The sequence below is a fragment of the Cryptomeria japonica genome, chromosome 11, assembly GCF_030272615.1.
Source record: "Cryptomeria japonica chromosome 11, Sugi_1.0, whole genome shotgun sequence".
Lineage (NCBI taxonomy): Eukaryota > Viridiplantae > Streptophyta > Pinopsida > Cupressales > Cupressaceae > Cryptomeria > Cryptomeria japonica.
The window spans coordinates 576,475,709-576,500,429 of NC_081415.1; the positions used below are offsets into that span (position 1 = coordinate 576,475,709).

The following is a 24,721-nucleotide window of genomic DNA, read 5'->3' on the forward strand; positions in this document are numbered from 1 at the left end:
TCATCTTTTATTGATTTTTAGAAATAGGTGGCCACTTTTAATTCTCTTTTGGTCCCCCATTTCCATGCACGTACCCATAAGTTCATCATAATCTACTCATCAACTTGGTCACTCCATTTTTCATGTCCCCATTTTGTACTTATCTATTTTATGGACCAATTCTCATTTCCTATTTTTCACATCTCACTTGGTCCTGATTCGTGTGTGTTCTTCCTCTTATTTCCCACAACGTTTATATAAAGTCTCTAAGTTCTCTAAGTTTGTAGGTATGCTCAATATTCTGTTTGTTTATTAGTCATTAAATTTTCAAAGTTCCTCATCTAGGCATACTTTCCCATCTAAGTCGAATCTTTCCTCGGTTCTCATTGAAATTTCAAACTTCTTCATCATGTCATTCTTTTCATTCACACTTTGCTCTTCCTTTGTATTTTTCAAACTAAAGGACTTACCTTTACCAAAATACTTGTTGCTCAACCCCCAACACCTCAACCTATATTGGTATGAGTCTTGTAGTATCTCTAACACTCAATCCTTACATATTCTCACATTTATTTTATTATCTTCATAATTCTCAAGTACATGTTGTAATGTCATTGATGGTTAATTTTGGTGTCATAACTTTCAAAAGTGGATTTTTTCCCTCCCATAATAATTATTCAAATTTAGAGTGGCAAATTTACATTATGATAGATAGAAAGGGGTGAATGAATCTGTAGACACCCAAAATTGTCATGTCTAATTAAATAAATATTTTATTTATTTAATTATCTAAGCCTAATTCTTCTATTAATTAAATAAATCTTTATTTATTTAATTAATTCATTTATCCTCTTCTAGCCTTATTTCTCATTTAAATAAATACATTTATTTATTTAAATTATCCCTTTCCTAAATTAAATAAATATTTTATTTATTTAATTGTCCTACTTCTTCTATTAATTAAATAAATCTTTATTTATTTAATTAATTCATTAACCTTTTCTACACATGACACATGTCATTCATCTCTTATTTCCTACACTACCTACCTCTTTCATTATTTTGGTATTTCTTATACCTACCCTCTAATCCTAGCCGACCTCTCTTTTTACACCTCTCAATCTTAACCCTCCATTTTCTATTGTGTCTTCTATTTAAGGAGATGCTTTCTTCATTATCAAACCCTAACTACTTGATCAATTGACGACACTTCAATTCTACTTGCAACCACATTCCGTTCTTTATTGAGCTCTTGTGCACATAAAAATCTGAGAGCAAGCATATCAAACAAGATCAATGGAGATAGGAAGAATGGAGATCAAAACCCTAGTGGACATGTGATGGTATAATCTTTGTGATTTTTGAGTTATTTTGCATTGTCTTAGGTTATCTTCATATGTTATGGTGGATCTTTGTTCATTGTTAGGCTAGGGTTTGGTGGTTGAATCCATTTTAGTCTTTCAATATTGTTGTTTATTGCTATCCATTTTCACCATACACAACTAAAACTTCCGACTTCAATCTTGCATCTAACAAACTTATCCAAGCATTCACTTCAAAGAGAATTAAATGAAGACATCATAAAATCATTCACACCGATCACACACAAGTACCAATATTTTATACGTGGAAAACTCAAACTGGAAAAAACCACGGCGAGTGCCAATTCACAAAATTGATTCACTAAATAGAAATGTTTTACAAAAAGGGAACTAATTTCTTCGGACTTGTAGACCAAGGTTAATTGCATTTGGGGCAAGATACAAAAATGACTTGCTAACTTGATGCTAACTACAATAGAGCAAGATACAAGATTACAACTTATAGAAAAATAACTGTACGAATAAGAGCATCTTAGAATGTTGGTTACAGTCTCTATTACATGACAAATTTTGACTTTACCGAAATATTTGGACCTTGAAGTCTCAAGATCATTGCTCTTATATCGATTGTCACCTTTATACTGCAATACCTTATAATGAAGCAACTTCACTTGCATCGTCATCCTTACATCAAGTCGCACACAAATTCACCATTGTATTCCACACTCACATATATCTTTGTCTGTCTTGATGAAAAAATCATCTATCCTATGTATGTCCATATTTACAAATCTGGAATAAAAACATCTTCACCAAGTTGGCCAAAAGAAAGGTTGTAACATGTATGCACATCTCTGATCCAAATTATACAACCAAACCAAAATATGAAACACATAGAACATAATCTGGAATAAAAACAAACGTGCAACACCATATCAAAAGAATACTTCCCATGCCACCACCGAAACTAAAATATATGTTATGTCTAATTTTGATAGCATAGCCCGGACATATGTACCAATCATATCAATCCACAATAGCAAAATTCCAGACCAAAACAACCAACATCCAGATGAAATATCCTCACCATCAACAACATTCAAACATGCTAATATCAATCGGATCAAATGTTAATGCAACCTATCCAAGTCCAAACCATAGTACCAAGCCATAGTAACCTTTGGTCCAAAAGCATAACTGTAAACACTTTATCACTATAGCTAACTCTGCTAATGTCTGGACTAGAACCCATCTGGACCACACTATTTGACATCAATGACAACAAAGCATATATTTGTAACAATAGACACCTTGAGACAAATAATATTGTTTGATGTAATGTAGACTTTAAAAGGGAGCCCATTTTAATGGACTATTATATGCATTTAAAATAAACAGCTCATTGCTATTCCGAATGAGTAGGAATACTAATACCATAAAGAAATAGAAGAAAAAGTTAAAGGAGTCATGAAAATGGGGAGTGTGGCATCAATCATTACAACATCTAATGAAGGAATATCATTGTCTTTAGTTACCTTCAAAACTAAACCTTTTAGAAGCATTGTTTGATCATGGAGGTCACCATTCTGCTAAGTGGTACTCCATTCTCTAGTCTTTGACATTTGATGTTTTCCTTCCAGACTAAGGACTCTTTTGTAGTCTAGACTTTCTTGTTTTTTGGTAATATTTTGATAAGTAAAAACAAGAACATCAATGCTTGTGTTGCAAATTTATTCGAATCTGAAAAACATAAAAAAAATAGTGAGATATAATGAAATACAAAAACCACACAAACTATAAATATATGGTTTACTACTCACATTATTTTAATAGTAGAAATAAAAATGGTGTTTGAATTGTTCCTACCTATTGGATTTCTATGTCTACGAATGCAACGTACATACTCCTCTACCTAGTCTTGAAACTTTTAGTTTTTTCTACTAAACATAGAGGGAATTAAATTAATATTTAAACAAAAAATAGGTCATATACTTGCAAGATATCCGAAAGGGAAAATAGAAAGATCATACATTCGAGATATTAGGCCAACCTAAAAAATGAAATTTGTATCATATTTACATTACTCTTGGCACAATGAGCATATGAACGCATATATGTTGATCAAGTAAAATGAGTGGAAAGTAAGTACAGTTCGTTCTTCCCATCAACCGATACCAAAGAAGTGGATCAGCTTTTTCCATATTTTAGTCTAGATGATAGCTTTAATAGTTTCCAATTCCGGTCCATGTCCAGGGTCTGCAAGGTATTTTGTTATTATTAGGGATATCAAAGTAAAGTTGGAGATAGTAAAATTTCAGTTTGTAGATAATTTTAATGTAATATCAAATAAGTTGTCAAATTTAATATGGGGAGAGGATCTAGTAGTTGAGCATCTTAACTTTGTACTTTTAAAATCTTCTGTGGAAATTTCAAATCACTCCCAATTTTTTACAACAGTTTATTTGGCAAGTCCTCTACTTATAACAAAGGTTTTAGGGCCACATCATCAAATATGATGCCAAATCAGCATACTTTTTGCCAAGGTGTCCAAAAGAACCCAAAAAAAAAGTGAGACTCATACTTGGACAAAAGTGAAACCAATACTTGTGTGTTGATGTGGCATCACATCATTCATTGCTTTTTAGTGCTTAGGGATACATTTCATTCAATTTTGGTTAGTCATCATTTTAATAACAACTTTAAAGTCACAACTATTGATGCTATGTTGTAAAAAATATTGAACATTAAATCAACAAATACTATCACAACCATTGAAATAGGCTCAACTACTAAATCCTTTCACTAATACTAATAACTGCAATAACTACAGATCAATTGAAAATGATAACCCAGTCTGTGAGAAGAGGCAAAAGGGAAGCCACGAAACAAAGCAAGCAGTCTGATGAAAGGGCCAGCACAAGCAGTGACTCTAAACATGAAAGTGAATTCAAAAGAGAGGCAAAAGGGAAGCCACGAAACAAGGCAAGCAGTCTGACGAAAGGGCCAATACAAGCAGTGACTCTAAACATGAAAGTGAATTCAAAAGAGAGGCAAAAGGGAAGCCACGAAACAAGGCAAGCAGTCTGACGAAAGGGCCAGCACAAGCAGTGACTATAAACATGAAAGTGAATTCAAAAGAGAGGCAAAAGGAAAGCCACGAAACAAGGCAAGCAGTCTGACGAAAGGGCCAACACAAGCGGTGACTCTAAACATGAAAGTGAATTCAAAAGAGTTGCGGCCGGTGCTATGGCTGACCCATGACTTTCTACTTTCCAATTGAGACTGGAGAATTAATACTGTTTGTTCTTTTTGAGGCTACGAATTGCTTGCATGATGATTTGACGGGCAGAACTGGATGATCGCATCAATTATCAACAACTAAAATGAATAATAAACCATATTGATTAGTTAAATAGTACCCACATGTCCCAAGGGACGGACCACAGCGTGCATGTCCTCTTATCCTGATTCTCTAGAGAGATTTCCATATACATGTCCCCCGCAAAGCGAATCAAGGAGGGATTGACGTCGCCTCGGTCATGAAAGGGCTCCACATCAACATAGAAAGGAACAACGAGTGCATCCGAGTTGGACATCAATATCGTCCCTTTCTGACATTTAGGCAATGTGCAACCTCCAGGAACAAGAATATCACTCTTCAAAATTGCCTCTTCAATCAACCGCCTTATTTTGCCAACGCTGTCTGCCTCCGAACTCTTTTCTATATCTGCGCTGGTTTCACACATTGCAGTACACTGAATATGAGTTTTACTACTTTTACTATATAACCGGTCTGTGTTTTCCCTTTGGTCATCCTCCAAACCCCTGGTTATACGAAGTGACGTCTTGCGCAGAGATCTGTACAGATGATCAACTGTTTCTCGTGCCTTGAACCCAGGTAGACATTAAACCTCTTCTCTATTAAGCTCCCTAATCCATCGTATCTGTAAAATTTATGATCATTTGACGCACTCGATAATGAGAGAAAAAAATTCAAACAATATAGAAATTAAAGAAGCAAATCTTCTTGCAAAATTCTGAAAAGAGTATGTAGCGCATCAATTTAAATGCCAACTGCAAAGTCTTTTACCTGTTTAACCTCCTGAGCTCGGGTAACTTGACAATCATATCTTCGAAACTTCCAAGGCCCGAGCATCCATGAATGTTTAGCCACCTAAGCTGAGCTAACTTACCCACCGTGGAAGGAAGTCTTTGTAAACCCGTGCATCCATACAAGTCCAACAGCTGGAGTTGTGCCAAGTTGCCCATTGTTTCGGGAAGATTCTTTAGATTTGTACAGCCATCCAAATTGAACAATCGTAGTTTAGCCAAATTACCTATTGTGCTGGGTAAGCATTTAACATTAGAACAGCCTCCCATATAAAACTCTTCGAGCTGCTCCATGTTGCCTACGGTATCAGGGAGTCTTGTTAAACTTGCACAGCCGCACAAAATGAACTTCTTGAGTTGTGGCATGTTACCGAGTGCGTTTGGAAGAGTTGTGAGAGCTGAACAATCCACCAGACTCAAGCGTTGGAGGTTCACTAAGCTGTCAAGCGTGCCTGGGATTCTCTTAATAGTTGTACATTGCTCTAGAATAAAGATTCTTAGCTGAGACCAATTGTCGATCTGGTATCTGTTTCTTAACATTCTCCATGTGTGACTATCACTTAAAAACTCACAATTTTTAACTCTTATCCATATCAAATTCGGAGCTAGGTTTCCAATGTTGCCTACTAGTTTTGTATTTTGCACATATAGGTAGCGCAGGTGAGGCATGCTAGGCAGTTTAACAGGCTTTCTTCTATTCTCTCCTGTGTAAACAAGCATATTCACATCCCCGGCTCTCTCTGTGTTTAAATCATTCTGTGGGCCCATAGGCAGGCGCAATCTGCTATACTTACCAGACTGCTCTTGAATTGCTCTTCCCATTTGCCACAGGAGGTCATGCATATTGAGGAGATCCTCACGGCCATGCACGTTTATAAGCATTTTCAGTGAAAGATTCTTGATGGCTGTTTGAACTTTATTTGGGTAGAAAAATTCCCAGAAAATAACAGCTTCTGTTTTCTTCTCACCAAGAAGGCAACAAGCTATATCGAGAAATATTTCCTTCTCAACAGAACTAAGTCCGTCATAACTGATTCGAAGAACTGTAAATATGTCGGGGTTTTCTCCAACGTTCATGACAGCTTCTTTCCAGCATTCGATGTCGTTGGGCTCCTTCTTATCAGACAGATGTGCTCCCATGACTATTAATGGGAGAGGAATCCCACCACAGGCCTTTGCAATTCTTGTAGAGAGCTCTTCGTAGGGATTCTCCGGAAATGTTCCTAGAGAAAGCATGACAACTGAACAATTGGAGAGCTTCCTCCTCTGTCAGTCCACTCATTTCATGGACTGATTTGACTTTACCATGATGGAGTATGTGGCGGTCCCGCGAAATAATGATGAGTCTACTACCAGGACCAAACCAATCCCCACACACTGCATGCAGCTGTGACACATGATTCACATCGTCCAAAATGACAAGGGCCCGAACTCCTTGCAATCGATCCCTCATGAGAACTTTTCCTGCATCAACACTAGAAACGTCTCCGTTATACTTTACCAAATCCCTTAAAATCCTTCGTTGCAAGTCCGCAAGTGTTGAACCGTTCTGTGCAGAAGCTCCAATGTTGAAGAGAAAAGAACAAGCATCAAACGTGCGGTGAATTTCATTGTAAACAGCCTTGGCCAAGGTGGTTTTCCCAACACCGCCTAAACCGCTTATCCCCACACTCATTGTTATGGTCGTCGAACTCAGATTTACAAGGTCGACTAGCTGACGTTTACTCCTTTCGAGTCCAATAGGATACATAGCAACATCCAGTGGAGCATTCTTCTGCAAGGCATCCAATACGACTTTCACAACTCTTTTTACTAGTCTTGCTTCGTACCTACAAAATCGCCTTGCATGGGTCAATTCCACTTAGGATGCAAATTCAAGGCTGTTTCTTATTTGTAAAAAATATTATTTTGATAATAGAAAGAAAGATATAAAGCATACAAAATTGAAAAAATATTTAATGATCCACAATATAGTAATAATAAAAATTTAAATTTAAATTTGTAAATTAGATATTGTGTTAAGGGATGCAATGCGTCAAGTTCTTATCAATAGTGTTGATTGAAGAGGCAAGAGGGAGATAAAAATATAGAGTGAAAGATGTCCACAAGAAGAGAGTAAGAGGGATATGGAAAAATAGAGATAAAAAGAAGGAGATGGAGAGAGAAGTAGAAAGAGGTAGAAATATACAGAGAAAGAAAGATAGGGGAGGTATGGAGTGAATAAGAGATACATATGTATATAATGAGATATAGATAAAGAGGAAGAGGGGAAATTTGAAGAAAGAGATAAAGGGGAAGAGTGAGAAATAATGATAGAGATAGAGATAGAGATACATAAGGAGAAACAAATTATTATTAATTATAAAATAATTTAAAATATATTTGCTATTTGTAGATGACATTCTACATATTTGTGTAAAAAGAGCTAAAGAGGAACAAATAAATATTTAAAAAGAGTTGAAGAAATATATATTTAATTAAAAAATATGAATAAATAATACAAATACTATATTTAGTATTTTAATTAATATGATATGTAAACATTATATTATATATAGTAATTATCTATTATATTATATTATATTTTTATTTGATAATGTATGTTATTTAGACATAATATATAATAATAAATATAAATATTTATATAAAAAACATAAATAAATATTAAAGATTGATATAATATATTTAGCATAAAAAATTATAATATTAAATAAAAAATAAATGTAACAATTAATTTATATCAAAATAATGTATAATTAATAAATTGAATTTATTCATATTATTATATAATATGTAATAATAGAATATATATTTTTAAAATTATATATAATTAGATAATGAACATAAATAAATAAAAATACATGTAAACTATTTAATATTTTAATTAATATTATTTATAAAAATCATATTATTTATAATAACTATATATTATATTATCTTTATTTAAATATTTAGTAAAAATAATATATTAATTGTTTTTATAGGACAAAAGAAAAGATTTGACACTTTATAAGAGTACCTAAGCTTTACAACTTTTTTATATTATCTTTTTTAATATTTGAATTGTTTAATCTACACTTTTGAATTAAATTGATTTATAACTAATATAATAGTAAAAAAACAATTATAATTGCTGACGATGTTTGATAAAATCACATACTATTTCTAGTAAAAGGTGATTAATTGAGAGCCAAAACAAATAAGTTATAGATTGTTGAAAAAAAATAAAAAATAAAATGATTAAAATAAGATAAAAATAAATTGTCCATAAAAAATCGAGATGAAGATGACATATATGTATTGATTCCAAACAAATAATTTGCATTGGATAATGTAAATTGGAAAATTGGACCCTAGTGACTCCCCACCTAGGAGAGAGAAAGGAAGTCACTAGGATGATTTTCGCTTGGAGGAACTTTACATTCAAAAGAGGGGCTTGAATCTACTAGATCCAAATCCAAGGGAAACGAGGATGTGAATTCCAAGTGGATTGCAAGGGTTGAAGTGTGATTTGCCCTCTTTTGTAAATGGGAAAGTTGACTTGTTGACTATGTAGGAAAGAGAGATAAAATGAGTGAAATGAGGACCTACCGGTTCTGGATCACGTTGTAACTTTGGATTTGAGATATTTAGACTGATACGGATTTGCCCTGCAAATTTGGAGAAAATTAATCAGGACCGTATTGAAAGTACACACGGTCCTCTGAAAAATCCGTGAAACGAAAAGGGTTTTTCCGCCTCTGTAAATGTAGTCCAAATCTGAAAAATATAGTTGTGCACCTACAACCTATACATGGAAAAGAAGAGAAGAAGGGTTGTGGATAGAGGTTTGCCTCAGTCAAACCCCGGTTGAGGAATCAACCTTGAAAGAAAGTAATTGCAAATGCTTGAATGTAAACAATGGAAATGCACATCTTATAGATCTGCAATTTGTTGATGATGGTTTCAAGTCGCTTCTTGAATGTAATCACAAATGTTGTATGATATGACTGATAGTTCTGATACTTAATATAAGTACAGATCCAATAGCCAACAAGATGAGAGGGGGGGGGGGGGTGAATCATACAAACTTAATCATCTATAAAAACATCAGATTCAACCTCGGTAACATATATATATCAGTCATATAACCAAAAACTGTCAAACATGCAAACTCAAAAGAATATGAACAATATAAACCTCATAACACCAGATTTAACGTGGAAACCCAAATAGGGAAAAACCATTGTGGGATTTCAGACCCACTATGAAATATACTCTTCTAGAGTATGCTCGGTTAAAAGCAAATCTTGTTAAAGATTACAAACACATTGCTAGATGTGACCCAGTTAAGGGATTTCCCTCAGATCTGTTAGGATCTTCACTTTGTTAGAAGTGACCTTGTCAAAGGATTTCAAACACTCAATTAGAATGTCACCTTGTTAGAGGATTTACATATAAGATTGTTAAGTCCACTCGGTTACGAGATTTCCTATCACTTTCACAAAATAATAGTAATACAATCTATTTGCAACTTCACATCTAAAATGCTAAAGCAGATTCCTATTTGTTCAATACAATCTAGACATAGAAATAATCTTGTCTATCTGCTGGGCATCAATACTCTGTTATTCTAACAGGTCTTCAAGCTTCTGTGCTCGGTAATCACTATGTAGCATCCCTGTGCATACACTTGCCCGCATACATTGTTTATCAACAGTTTCCTATTTATAAACAATCTTCTAACCGCTTAATCTCCTTGATCACATTTCCCATGATCAATCATAGCCATCAGATCTTCAATCTTGTCCAGGTTCATTGTATCTTTCGATCTGAAAATGTTTTACCCTGCCTTGGAACTTGTACATTCACCTTGGAACTTGTGTTAGGGTAATGCGGTTCAATCTAAGCTATAGATCTTCTTGCCGACTTTCCATTGCCTTAGATTCATTTAACAAACTTCTTCCACGGCTTGCCAATCATTGATCCACTCCAGCTCATCAGCTTCTTTCATTAAATATCACATGTAAACATTTAATGCATTCTGTTATAGCTCAATTACAACTCGGTGAATACTAAACTTCACTCGGTAGACATTCTGTCTTCATTAACCGACTGTGATAACCTTAGGGTTTACCGACTAGGTTCTTTGCTTGATAACATAGTATAGTATTAACCTTTACATTTTACAACATATGTATGATGTTAAAACAATCTAAAACATCAGGATCTCATCATTGTATAACTCGGTAGTAGTTGAATAACTTATCCCCTTATTCATCATATTCTTTCCTATGTCTTTACTGACTTCTTTATAATCTTCATGTCATATTTCTCAAGATATGGCAACATCATACTGAATTAGAGAATCAATTTCTTGACATCAATGACAAAATAATAATATCAAGATAGTAAAACATCTTTAATCAATTATGTCCATAATCATCAACAACCTTCTCAATATCCTTATAATGTAATATTGCCAACAATGACATGTAACATGACAAAACTCTAACACACACACATGCTTGCCAATGAAAGTTGTAATGTTGCTCCAATGGATGAATGAAGAAGATTTGAATGCTTGAATGCTTGATAATGAAGACCTTTTGCTTGAATTTCACCTATCATGTATTTCATGCACCGCCTACTCATGTCTTTCCTGTCTATGCAAATGAGGGGACCAAATCCATTTTATACATGCCTCAGAAGATTAATTCATCTCACCAAAGGCTGACATCAAGGAGATTTGAAATCCTAGAATGCATATAGGGCCAGGGAGACCTATCTTAGGGCCCCTTAAGAGGGGGATAGGGGCGCCACGCCCCTATCCTGACCTATCTTGGGGCCCAGACAAGGTCTAAAGGTAGAAACAAAGCTCAAACAGGGAGGGGTTCAAGGTGAAAGTGCAACGAGAGGTCTCAGTTGGGAAGGAAGATGTCATTGCCAAGGTGAGGACCTCAAATATGGTTAATATTGCTAGAGTCACAATTTTATGACACTACAGATAAAAGACATGTTATTAATTAAAAGTGTTTAAGATATAATAATTGATTCAAAATGAATGTGTGTGAGGATGGAATATGTAAGGAAGTAAAAATAAGAGGCTATAATGTTGAACATTAGGTGAGAGCACACTATTGAGGCATAAGATTTTAAACTAAGTGTTGGCTTGATGATGATGTTTTGATGTAGTAAGTTGAATGATGACTTGCTTTATGTTTTCATTGATGGAAATTATGTTTTGATAGTCATCTAAGTCTTTTAGGCCAACCAGTAGAGGAGACAGTTTATCAGTGAACTGGAAAATAGGACTTCAACCGGTAAACAGGAACAAAGTTGTATTCAAAGAAACCAGTATGAGTGATAAATAAAGAGTTAGGTGATGTGGTTCTACAGGAATGTTGCAGATAGGTACTTGCAGGTATATTCAACACTACATTGGCAGATTCAATAGGATGAGAAAGTTTTGATAAACAAAGCAGTCAATCTTGAAGGATAGTCAACCGGTAGAGCAAAATGACTTAAATTAGTTAAACCGGTAATGATTATATTTTATTTTTGGCTTGTTATGTCGGTGGACGATATAAGTAAAGCATGAAGTGTAAGATTGTCTAGATTCATTGAACCTAGGAAATTGTTCCAAGGTTATTAGCCAACTAAATTGATGTTTATAAAAAGTGTGATGAGTTATGAGATGGTGAATGAGATCATAAGTGAATATTGAGAGTTTTATTGTGTGGTAAATTAAGAAGCTTAGTATTGATGTGTTGATGTATTAAGTGGAACAAAAGTGAATCTTATCAGGCATAGAGGTGCTACATGCAGATCATTTTACTGTTGTTTTCCTAATAGTTGCAGCAATCAAATCCCCTAACCGGGTAGGTCCTAACATGCCTCAAATTGTAAATCCCCTAATAGGGTAACTCATTAACTTGATTCTAAATCCTCTTGCAAGGTTTCTCCTAATAGGGAAAACCTTTTAACAGGGATGAGATTGAAATCCCTTCACTAGGTGACTCATTAGCTTGGGTTCTAAATCTGGTGCAGGAGCACCTGAGCACTTGAATGCTCAAATCCTAGCAGGTATAACATTTTTATTGCAAATTAAGCATGTGTGTTTATTTTATGATTCTAGTAGGTTTAATAGGTTTGTTTTGTGGTGTAATAAGGTTTGGAACTCATTTTGTGAGTTTCCAAGATTTTTTTTTTGGTTTTTTGCTCGGTAGGCTAAAAATTGTCAATTTTGGGTCCAAATGAGCATTTTTGAATTTTTGATGTTGTAAAGCCTTGAAAGGCATTGGGGAATGTTTATTTAGTGTTTCTAAATGATGTTGAGTCATTTCTTTGAGTGCCAAGTCACCGGAAGTCAAAATGCAATTTTTGAGCAACAAAATGTTGTCAAAAAGTTGTCAAAAGTTGTCAAAAAGTGGTTTTTGGTGGTTTTGGTTAGTTCCAGCCTGTACCTATCCATAAAAGGGCTTCAACAAGTTGGAAAATGTATATAAACCATGTTCCAATCATTGTATGGGTTGTTCATTTTGGAAAATTAAGAGAAATACTTATTTTGCTCTCATTTTTGTGAGTTCTTAACTAATTTTCTGCACTTTTGAGAGTACAGTCCGTACCATGGCTCCATGAGTCCGTACTGCTCTTTTTGATTGGTATGGTCTCTCTTGATGTTTGAGTAGTGATCTCTGATCTTTTCTTGGGGTTTGGAACAAGTTTTGTTTGAAGTGCTCTTGAAAAAGGCATTGTTTTGTGGTTCCAATGGAAGATTATTCATGGTCCAACTAATTTCTTCAAGGTCTCTTCATCCATGGCTTTGAGGGAATTTGTTGGATCTGTACATACTGTACCATACATCCATTTTCTTTTTCTAGCAATGTACAAGTGTTTGTAAGCCCATGGCAAGTGTGTGAAGTGAGCAACTTGGCTTGGGTATTCTCAAGTTTGTTTAAATGGTACTTTGCTGTTCATAGCACTGTACCTTGAAATGTTAAAGAAGAAACAAGTTGGAAAGAGTCAGAATTATACTTTACCATCCTTGTCTCTCCCATGACTTGGTTGGATGTAAGAGGCAAAGGTGTAAAACGGACTGCAAAATAGTGAGTCACTGTTTCATTGTTAGATCCTCATTGCCAACCTCTCTAAATGGATAGTATGAAATGATGAATTCCTCTGTCTTGCATCATGAAAATTTATTTGCAAGTGGTTTCAATGTTGAGCTGACAGGTTACACAAATTGATTGTAAAGGACCTAAATAAGGATCCTAAAACAGTGTACTTTTTGTCACAGTCATATAAGGTTGTCTTGATTTGTGTCATCCTTTAAGTATTCAAACCTTCAAGATCTTTGAAGAGGATAAATTCATTATTCTATCATGCCCTTAACACCTTCTTGCAGGCCAGGGGCAGAGTAAAGAAGCAAACAAAACAAAGAAAGGAAGTTGCTGTCAAAAATGCACCTTATTGCTGTCAAAAAATGCAGTGTTGACTGTGTATGAACAACAGTTATAAAATCCTTTCTTAATTGCTGTGCATGGTGTTCCAACTAATATCAAACCATTGTTGCATCCCTAATTGACATAATTTCATTGTATTTGGCTTATCAATGATCAAAGTGTATGCAAAATCTTAAAAACGTTGCTGTCCTAGTCATCTAGACTATTATTTCTGTGTAAGGGCAGCAGTATGACACTTGTTTGATATAATGACAATATTACAAGATAAGTTTTGAATCTTTGGAGGTGTTTGGCATATGTTAAATCAAGGATTGAAGCATTTAAGTTGGCCTAGTATCATGAAGAAAACTTGTAAATTGCAAACCCTCACTAAAACTTTCAAAAACCCTTGAAAAGTGCCTATTTTGTGGGACAGCACTAAACAAGTCCATACAGTACTTGCCATAGCAAAAATCCTTGAGATTTCAACATCAAATGACCACATCTCCAAGGGTTTGTCATGAAGTTTAGCAGGTTGAGCAAGGTGAACAAATTTCATTAAAAACTAGGGCTAATTCTAGTAGCCTTTTTGGAGCAAATTTGACCAATTCATGAAATCGGTAAGGAAGGGGAAGAAATTGGTTGTTTCAAATCATCAAAATTGATGAGTAGAGACCTGAGACACCCTACTACAATATACAAAGCATTGTATTGAGCCATTTGATCAAATGGACCTTTTGCACCTAGAAAGTTGCTTTGAGTAACCCTACGTTCTTTGCATCCAATTGAGAAATTTCCATTCTTGAGAAGTGAAGGACAGTCATCATACCTTCAGACCTATCCAGATGCTCAATCAATAGATTAATATGATTGAAATCCTTAAAGGAGCAAATAAGATTAGGTAAACCATGGTTCTCCAACAGTTGCCCATTCCGGGAAGAGAGGAGATTCAGCCAGTTGGACAACCAAACTTGTTCATTTTTGTCGACACTCAAGAGGACCTCATTTTAGACTTGAATACCTTAGCATGGAAGGTAAGGAGGAGTGATGTCCAATACAATAGGGTGCAAGCAGTGTTGAATAGAGAGGAGGAGATAGGAGAAAGGTTTAGAAGAATCCCATTTGTGCCTAGGGATTGATTTGGGAAGAACATTGAGAAAAAAAGCCCACCAACCTCAAAGAAGACTAACCTTCTATCATCCCTCCTCATCAAAATCCTTTCACAAAGTGACTCCTAACAGGGTCTGCTCCTAACTGGGCATGTTTGTATGACCTTAACTGGTCAAAGATTTCTATTATGTAGATAGTGAATCTTGTGGGTACTAACTCCCACTGTGGTTTTTCCCTTTTGGGTTTCCATGTATAAATATTTGTGTTATGTGGATCATGATATATTGGGTGTTAGCTTATGTGGTGATATTTCTTTTATGTTTATTAAGGTTTAAGTTATTTAAAGTGGTGATCAATTTTGTGTTGTTATTTTTGCTTGCACTGATTCACACCCCCCGCCTCTCAGTTACTTATAAGTTTATCACTAAGTTGGAAACATTAAAAAATCATTGCCCAATCTTGTAATGTTTTTTAAACATTTGAAGACATCTTAGGGTACAAAGAAAAAAAGTGTTAGGAAACTCACAACATGAATCAAGTATAAAAAGACTAGAGATCTGTGGGATAAAGTAAATGATATCCAATATTCTGGAGGTATAGATTTTTTATTTAAAAATATTATAGCATCATTGTATATAACTATTTCTACAAAATGGTTATGCAACCGACAAATTTACCCTCTTGTTAATTGTTAAAAGTGTTCTATTGAATAAATGAAAGTTTTTTTGAAAGCATAGACATGGCCCTATTTCTATTGGTAGTATGTAGGAGGGCATGTGAGGAAAAGAAAAATAATAATTACTATTGGTACTTTACTTTCGTACCCTATGGTATATAATTAAGAGAGCCCACATAAAATATGTAAATATGTAATATAAAAATAAAATGGGACCAATAAAAAGAGACAAAATTAACATTTGTATATTTATGTAAAAGAAAAAAATAAATATAGACTAGTATTTTTGTTCAAATTTTTTGATTCTTTGTAATGTTTGGTTAAACTAATAAAAGAATAAAATTCAATGAATGCAATAGTACACTTCCTTAGTAAGAACTAATAATTAATAACCTTCATCTTTGCCAAAAAAATGGAAAATGCTTTAAAGATAATAGATAATGTTATTAAGAAAATGGCTAGATTAAGGAGGGCCAATAAAGGTATCTAAAAGTTTGATATTACTTTTTCTTGACACTTGTTGTTGGGCGTGTGAAGCCCACCAGACTTCTTCCCTTCCCATCAGTTGATGACCGTTCAGTTCTCCTTTGGAAGCTCTTTAAAAGAGTTGAATGGTTATTGTTTTAGATGTTTTTTTGAATCTTAATAAGTTGTTATCTATGTATATTCAGAACTATGATTATAATAAAGGAATTCCCCTACTTCATGTGTGGATGTAGGCAAATTGTTGAACCACAATAAATCTATGTTTATTTCTTGATTGTTCTATTATGTTTTATTTGCACGTTTAAATTTTTCATTCTTCTAATCATTTATAATTGGTATCAAAGCAAAGGTTGGATTGTTGATTTGGATTTCAGTGGTTGAAATTCTGGAATCATGGAAGAAGCGAAGGTAGAAAAATTATCCGGGTAGAATTTTGGTTTGTGGAAAGTATAGATGGAGTCTTTTCTAATAAAGAAAGACCTCTCACTCATGCTTGAGGGGAAATCAGAGAAGCCAACTTAGATGAAGGATGAAGATTGGGAAATCCTTAACAAAAAGGCAAGGGCGACAATGTTTATTTTACTGTCCAATAATGTCCTCTTCAATGTCATGGCTAAAATGACAATGAAAGCGGTATGGGACAAACTTACAACCATGTATGCAATGGCATCGACTGCAAATAAGGTGTTCATCATGAAGAAGTTGTATGAACATAAGATGAAGGAAAGAGGCATCATGGCAAACCACATCAATGAACTTAACACTTTGATCACCCAAGAAAATTCAATGGGAATGACAAAAGATGACGAGAACAAATTCATTCTCTTGTTATTCTCTTTACCAAGTAGCTGGGATGGAGTTATAACAATAGTTAAAACTTTGGTATCCAACAAGAATAGGCTAGTTTTTTATGATGTAGTGGATACTCTTCTTAGCAAAGATACGAGAAGAAAGAACGAAGAATCCTCATCTGGTGAAGACTTAACAGTTGTAAGCACCAACAATAGAGGAAGGAGCCATAATAGAGGCAAAAATAATCATCATAAAAGATCCAAATCAGCTAGGAGATTGAAGTCTAGAGGCATAAATAGTGACTATTGGTTTTGTGGTAAACCGGGTCATATAAAAAAGGATTATAGAAATTACAAAAAGGTACAAGAGAAGGTACGAGACAACGAAGAAAATACTGCCTATGACAAATATGATAGTATTTTAGTTCTTTCAATTGCTGACACCACTTCAGATTCATGGGTGCTTGATTCTAGTGCATCCTACCATGCCACTTCATGCATGAAGGCATTCATGAACTACCAAGAAGGTCAATTTGGAAACATCTTTCTAGGCAAAAATAAATCTTGTGAAGTTATTGACAAAGGTGACATTTTATTGCCTCTGGAAGGAGGAAAACAATGGTTGTTAAAAGATGTTAGACATGTTTTGAAATTGAAAAGAAATTTGATATCCGTTGGTCAACTTTTTGCACAAGGACTTCATGTCCATTTTTTTCAGATACTTTGAAGGTAACCCAAGGAACTATGTTGATTGCCAAGGGTGACAAATCAAACAACCTCTATGTATTTGAGGGTCACGACAAAGTGGGAGTTGCCATGGCGGTTGAAGATAACAAAGCGGGCCTTTGGCATAAAAGGCTTGGACACGTGAGCAAGAAAGGGCTCAATGTTATGCTCACAAGGAATTAGCTTTTGGGTCTCAAAGCTGTGGATTTAGGTTTTTGTGAACATTTCCTTTATGAGAAGCAGAAGTGGGTCAGTTTCTTGAAGACCAGTAATGAGAAGAAGGGTACACCCTTGGAGCTAGTTCATTCCGATGTCTTTGGACCTATGGAGGTAGCCTCCGTTGGATGAGCTAACTACTTTGTTAATTTTCTAGATGATTATTCAAGGAAAGTTTGGATTTACATGCTTGCAAAGAAGTCATTAGTATTTTCCAAATTTAAATCATTCAAAGCTCTTGTTGAAAATTAGATTAGGCACAAGATTAAGTGTTTAAAAATAGATAATGGAGGAGATTTTTACTCCTTGAAATTTGATACATTTTGTGTTGATAATGGTATTCCTAGAATTAAAATCATTCCCTTTACACCTCAAGAAAAATGGAGCTATAGAGAGGTTAAATTGGAATGATTTTTGAGAAGGCATGATGTATGCTTTCAAATGCAGGATTGGGTAAAGAATTTTGTGTGGAATCTTGCAATACGACAGTGTATTTGATCAAGTGAATCCCTTCATCTTGGTTGTATTTTGGTATTCCGAAAGAGGAATGGCTAGGAAAGAGGATTTCTTACTCACACATTCGGGTATTTGGATGTGAAGCGTATGCACATGTTCCGAAGGAAAAAAGGACCAAGTTGGATCCCAAACCTTAGAAATCTATCTTTGTGGGCTATGGTGAAGATTAGTTTGGCTTTTGATTATGGGATCTTATTAATCAAAAGATTATACATAACAGAGATGTTGTCTTTTGTGAGAAGACATTTCCAACCCTGCAAGCACAAACAGTAGACAATAAAGAATTTGTTCCACTTTGTATTTTTTATAATGGTGATTCACAGGGATTAACCAAACTCAGTTTGCAATTAGTCCCGAATTAGGTGGGAGCCTCTGTCACTATTCATAGACATCCTATGCAGTGCTTTACATTTCCTCCCTCTGCTCCTCAACATGATAATGCAGGCTAGAAATTTAGTTCAGCATCAAAATTTGGCACAAAGGATTCAAGCTCTCACAATAATGCTCGAATTTCTACCCCCTTGGCGAATATGTTTCTAGGGAAGATTTCTTCAATCCTTCGCACTCCTCTACTGATTGGGAGGGTGCATTGGATAGGTTCACCTCGGATGGGCATACTTCTTTTTCTGCCCCACATAGGGAAGAAATCAGTGGCTTGCATCACCACATTACTCCCACAGCTCATGGTATCAAGGAAGATGGGAGGTGTGGAGATGCGTTTCAAACCTTCCATGCCCCACGTGATGTATCTCTACCAAGCAATATACAAATCACCCCTAATTTGTAGTTGCCGCAGTCATTGGTTGATCTTCCACCACTGGGTTCACATGTTGCTAGAGTTGAGCATGGATGGGAGTTTGCACAACATGTGTAGGTTGATCAAGCACATGGTTCTTCTCCCACCTCTTCATCACTTGGTTCTTCCTCTGCTAAATACGAAGGCAATTTCAATAATCCCCAATGCCAAACAAAGTATGGTGTCACGTAGGTTTTAGAGGACACCTCATCCATAGGGGTGGGAATTTCTAACACGGAAGAAAACACTTCTAAATTACAGGGATAGAATAAGAATGATGTTGGTAATTTGGGCACTGATGGAGGCCAAAATAAATATAGTCATCCAAGTTGTGTTGGTGAGTTGAGGAAGTCTACCAGACAAAGAAAAATTCCTGCTAAATTTTCTGATTATGAGCTATTTTTTTTGTTGAAGAGGCAGAACCCACCTTACTAATCTCTGACCATACAGGGCCAATGAATTTTAAAGCCGCTATGAAGGATGTAAATTGTGATAAATGGCAAGTTGCAATGCATGAAGAGATGGACACATTAATAAAAAATCAAACATGGGAATTGGTATCCCTTCCGCCTAATAGAAAGGCATTAAGGAATAAGTGGGTTTACAAGATGAAAGAAGAAGATGGAGGGAGAAAATGATTTCGTGCCAAAGTAGTTGTCAAGGTGTATGCTCAGAAGCAAGGCATCAATTTTGGTAAAAAAAATTTGCCAGTGGTGAAAATGACTACCATCCGATCTGTTTTAGGATTGGTTGCAACTTGAGATCTCAAACTTGAATAGTTCGAACAGTTTGATATTAAGACCGCCTTTCTATATGGTGATATTGATGAGGAATTGTTTATGGAGCAATCTGAAGGGTTTCCCAAAAAGGGTTAGGAACATCTTTGTTGCAGATTGAAGTGGATCTTGTATGGGCTTAAGAAAGCCCCAAGGAAATGGTATCTTAAATTGGATCAGTTTATGATTGACCATAAGTTTGTACGCTCAGAAGATGATCCATGTGTTTATTTTAAATGATTGCTAATGATGAATTTGTTATACTTCTAATTTATGTGGATTACATGTTAGTGACCAACACTAGCATGAAGATTGTTCATGAGCTTAAGAAATAATTATCTAACAGATTTGCCATGAAATACTTGGTGTCAGCAAAAAGAATATTAGGAATGACTATTTCTCAGGATAGGAACAAAAGAGAAATCTGGTTATCTCAAAAACAATACATTGAAAAGGTATTGGACAAATTTGGTATGTTAGAGGCTAAATCTGTAAGCACTCCTTTAGCTTCTCATTTCCGCTTGTCTGTTGAAATGTATCCTAAAACACAAGAGGATCAAGACTTTATGAAAGACATTCCTTATACATCTGTGGTTGGGAGTATTATGTATGATATGATTTCTACTCGCCCAGATATTGCTCATGTCGTGGGAGTAGTAAGCAAATTTATGAGTAACCTTGGTAAATCTCATTGGGAAGTTGTCAAATGGATCCTAAGGTACTTATGATTTTAATTTGTGTTTTGGAAAGGATAAGACCCAATTGTAAGGATTTGTATATTCTGATCTTGATGGGGATTTAGGCAAATGAAGATCTACTTCTGGTTAAATTTTCACATTTGTTGGGGCAGCAATCAGTTGGGGCTCTAAATTTCAACATACGGTTGCTCAATCATCTGTAGAGGCTAAATATATGGCTCTCTTCAAGGGAGTAAAGGAGATGGTATGGTTGCAACTTTTGTTTAGAGAATTGTGCTTAAAGCAATTGGATTTTGCTATGTTTTCTGACAGCAACAATGCCATATTTATGACTAAACATCATACATCTAAGCGTTGCTCTAAACATATTGACTTAATTTACCACTATATTCGGCATGTGGTTGAAGGAGGCAAGCTTCACGTGGAGAAGATTGAGACCAAGGAGAATCCAGTTGATGCTCTAACAAAGGTTGTTCCTCGAGAGAAGTTCAAGTTTTGTTGAGCTTCTCTCGGCCTCTCCAGAATGTGATAACATGATTAAGTGGGGGAGTTTTTTTGTTGCAGTAGTCGTTGGCCTTCAAGTGGGAGATTATTGGGTGTGTGAAGCCCAATGGACTTCTTCCTTTCTTGCCAATTGATGACCGTTCAGTTCTCCTTTGGAAGCTCTTTAAAAGAGTTGAATGGGTATTGTTTTAGATGTTTTTTTTATGCTTAATAAGCTGCTATGCATGTATATTCTGAACTATGATTATAATAAAGGAATTCCCCTACTTCAAGTGTGGATGTAGGCAAATTGCTGAACCACGATAAATCTGTGTTTATTTCTTGATTGTTTTGTTTTGTTTTATTTGCACATTTAAACTTTTTTCGTTCTTTCAATCATTTACTCTTGTTATTGTTGGACTAGTAATAAAGTTGATGCAATAGGTAAGAAAAGATAAAGAAGAATTTGCAAATATTTATACTGATGGTTATTGTTAACTACTAAGAAAATGTTGATCATTAATCCTTAAAAACTATTTGTTACTTAATTATAAAGTAATATATGAATGATAAAATAATTAACCTATGGAAAATAGTTAAGTCACATTCTTTATGTAAAAAAATAGCATTTTTCTTATAATTGATATAGACATTTATGCAACTTGCATATAATTTTATAACAGGTCAAAACAAATTAAAATGTGTCTTTAATCATTTTAAGAGATTATTATTATTATTATTATATAATAAATAAGCTGTAATAAATTTGAATTAATAATTTCTTGAAAAATAACAACAAAAAAATAAGTTATAATCAAATTGAATTGATAATTGAATATACAAAGAACAATAAAAATAATAAATATATTAATAACTGATGCTCTGCAAAAAGGATTGGAAAATCTGTTTGATGGCAACACACATGAGCACAAGAAACAAACGTTAGTGTTAGTAACAAAAGAGTATCCTAAATAGGCATATCAAGAGAGATATTAAGCATGAAATAGAAAGCATACAAATATAGAATAGATAAACTATACTCCTCCAAATGCTAATCAAGATGCTCATAGTTGATTCTCCCTTGTTCCTCTCCTCTCCAAGTTCCACATGAGTGTATCTCTTAGATTTTAGCACTAGCCATGGATGCCATATGGAGATTCAAGATGGTTGAAAATGATAAACAAAGGCTATGCAAGTGTAGATAGTGATGCTATGAAAAAGCTCTATGCTAATACCAATATAACAACAATACTCTAATGCTTCCTTCTTTGCTTGAGGAGAAGGGTTCTATTTATAGAAGAAATGGGGAAATGAAGGGTTAAGATTGAACAATCTTAACAAGGGTTAGGATTGAAAGATATTCAATCCATGTGAGACTTTCAACCCAATCCCATGTTGAAAAGTGTCACCATGAGGAGGCTTGAGAGGAGAGATAAGGAACATTTAATGCTTGAGGGGACATGATGATTGCCCTAGGGGGTTGGGTTAGGGTTAGGTTAATGGATATTCCTTTTATCCAAGGGATAAAGGAATGTTCAAGGGTTAAATGGTTACCTTAGTCAAAGAAATAAAGGCTTTGAAGAGACCCATGAGTCAAAAGGATGGTTAAGTTAGAGGAAAGTCTCCAACCAAAGGTAAAAGGTGAGTTAACCATAAATGATTATGTAAGAGCCTTTAATGGTTTGGAAGACTTTAGAGGTTAACCATTTGAAGACATAAAGCCTTTAATGGTTATTGAAGACTTTGGAGGTTTTTGAGAAGTGACTTCCTTTTATTTAGGAATGTGACAATGATTAGGCTAATAAGAAGGAGTTAGAAGAATCTAGAAGGGATTTAGGCATGCAAGTGGATTTTGTAGGAGAATGCAAGTGGGAGGAATTTTGGGATTTTGAATTGAAATAAAATAATTTATTTCAATTAAATGGTGTAATTTGCATTTGGATAGATATTTAAATAAATATTAATTTATTTAAATGTGAATTTGAATTTTTTATTTTATTTAAATAAATCTTAATTTATTTACATGAGAAAAAGGAAGATAAAACATTAAATGCTTGAAGACTTTGAGGGAAACCATTAAAGGCTTGAGAAGACTCTAGAAGGAAGCCATTGATTTTGAAGACTTTAAGGGAAACCATTAAAGGCTTGAGAAGACTCTAGAAGGAAGCCATTAAGTTTGAAGACTTTAAGGGAAACCATTAAAGGTTTCAAGTGGGTGAGGATAAATAGGATTTTAAATAAATAATTTATTTATTTAAAATAGTTGTGCAACTTGCATTGTAGGAAAATGCAAGTGGGTGGAGGACAAAGGTGATTTAAATAAATGTTAATTTATTTAAATGTGAGAGATGGGATTTTGGGGGATTTAAATAAATATTAATTTATTTAAATGTGAGAGAAGATTTAATTAAACAAATATGATTTATTTATTTAATTAATGGTTTGAAATTGGTTAAGTGAATTAAATCAAATAAATTGAATAATTTATTTAATTAATAGGAGAAGAGGGTTAAGATGAATTAATTAAATATTAATTTAATTAAGTGGACAGATTTATGTGACTACAATAACAAAATAATATACAATCATAATAAATCTACATAATTTTACTATTAAAATAATAAATATTAGATTATTGTCCTAATTAATATTTGATTATTGTTAAAATAGAATAGTATAAATAATAAATATTATAGTACAGTTAAAATAATTAATTTTTTTTATATAACTTTATAATCAAATTTCTTGGGTCTTTCGACATGGATTGTTGCGATTAGAACACTTCATTGGTGTAGCGGCCACCAAGGTTCAAATCCCTGCTGGGTCGTTGAGCTCACGAATTTGAACAAGTGAAGTGTAGGGATGAGGTCCCCTATTTGTGGCCTCACTGGTTCATAGCTCCGGGTCAAAAGTGTTTCTCGTAGAGTTGGAGGGTGTGTCATGCCAGTGTCATTGGTCACATTAAAAAGTTTACGAGGCATAATTTTTAAAAAATAATAATAAAATTTATTAGATTGGATAAAAGTTATAAGCCAAACTGTAGTGTCGTAAATTGTACACCCTTGCTAGGGTGGTACAATTTCATACTTAGGTTAGCACCCACCTTAGTGTGTCTTGCATCTTGAATTTCTAATTTCCCTTTAAGAATTTAATTAATTAATTTAATTAAATCTAAAGTCATATTTCATCACTTCATACATCATAAAATTAGGCCCTTTACCCTAAGTGTGCCCCTTTTTATTTTATTCCTCCAATAAATCATTTAATCATAAACCCTAATTATGTCCTATTTTGACCTTTAAGGCCCGATTGTGCATATCAAAACACCTCAAAATCAATTGTAACTTTTGGATTCACTCTAATATCATCATATCTAACGACCTTGAAAATTTGGTGAAAATTTGGTCGGACCGTGGCGGGAGTGCACATGGTCTTCGACTTTTTTCCTGAAATTTTGGGAGCATAATTCTATGATATTATAATGCTTAACCCAAAAAGATTGGCAGGAAATTCAATTCCTAGGTCGGCCTAAAGGCGGAATTATGTCGAAATTAAGATCTAGTTTTTCATATAGAAGAGCTCTCTTTCTTCATTTGAAGGGGACTAAGAACTA

General features: G+C 34.4%; 1 protein-coding gene across 1 annotated transcript in view; it reads right to left on the reverse strand.

Moving 5' to 3' along the window:
- Positions 1-4,705: 4,705 nt before the first annotated feature.
- The window catches only part of LOC131029495 (disease resistance protein RUN1-like), a 29,263-nt gene continuing 9,247 nt past the window's right edge, over positions 4,706-24,721 (reverse strand). The window contains exons 2-4 of the mRNA XM_059214741.1: positions 6,765-7,240; positions 5,392-6,634; positions 4,706-5,159 (exon numbers count right to left, since the gene is read on the reverse strand). Of these exons, the coding sequence (XP_059070724.1) occupies positions 4,706-5,159; positions 5,392-6,634; positions 6,765-7,240 (2,173 nt within the window). The remainder of the gene's footprint in view (positions 5,160-5,391; positions 6,635-6,764; positions 7,241-24,721) is intronic.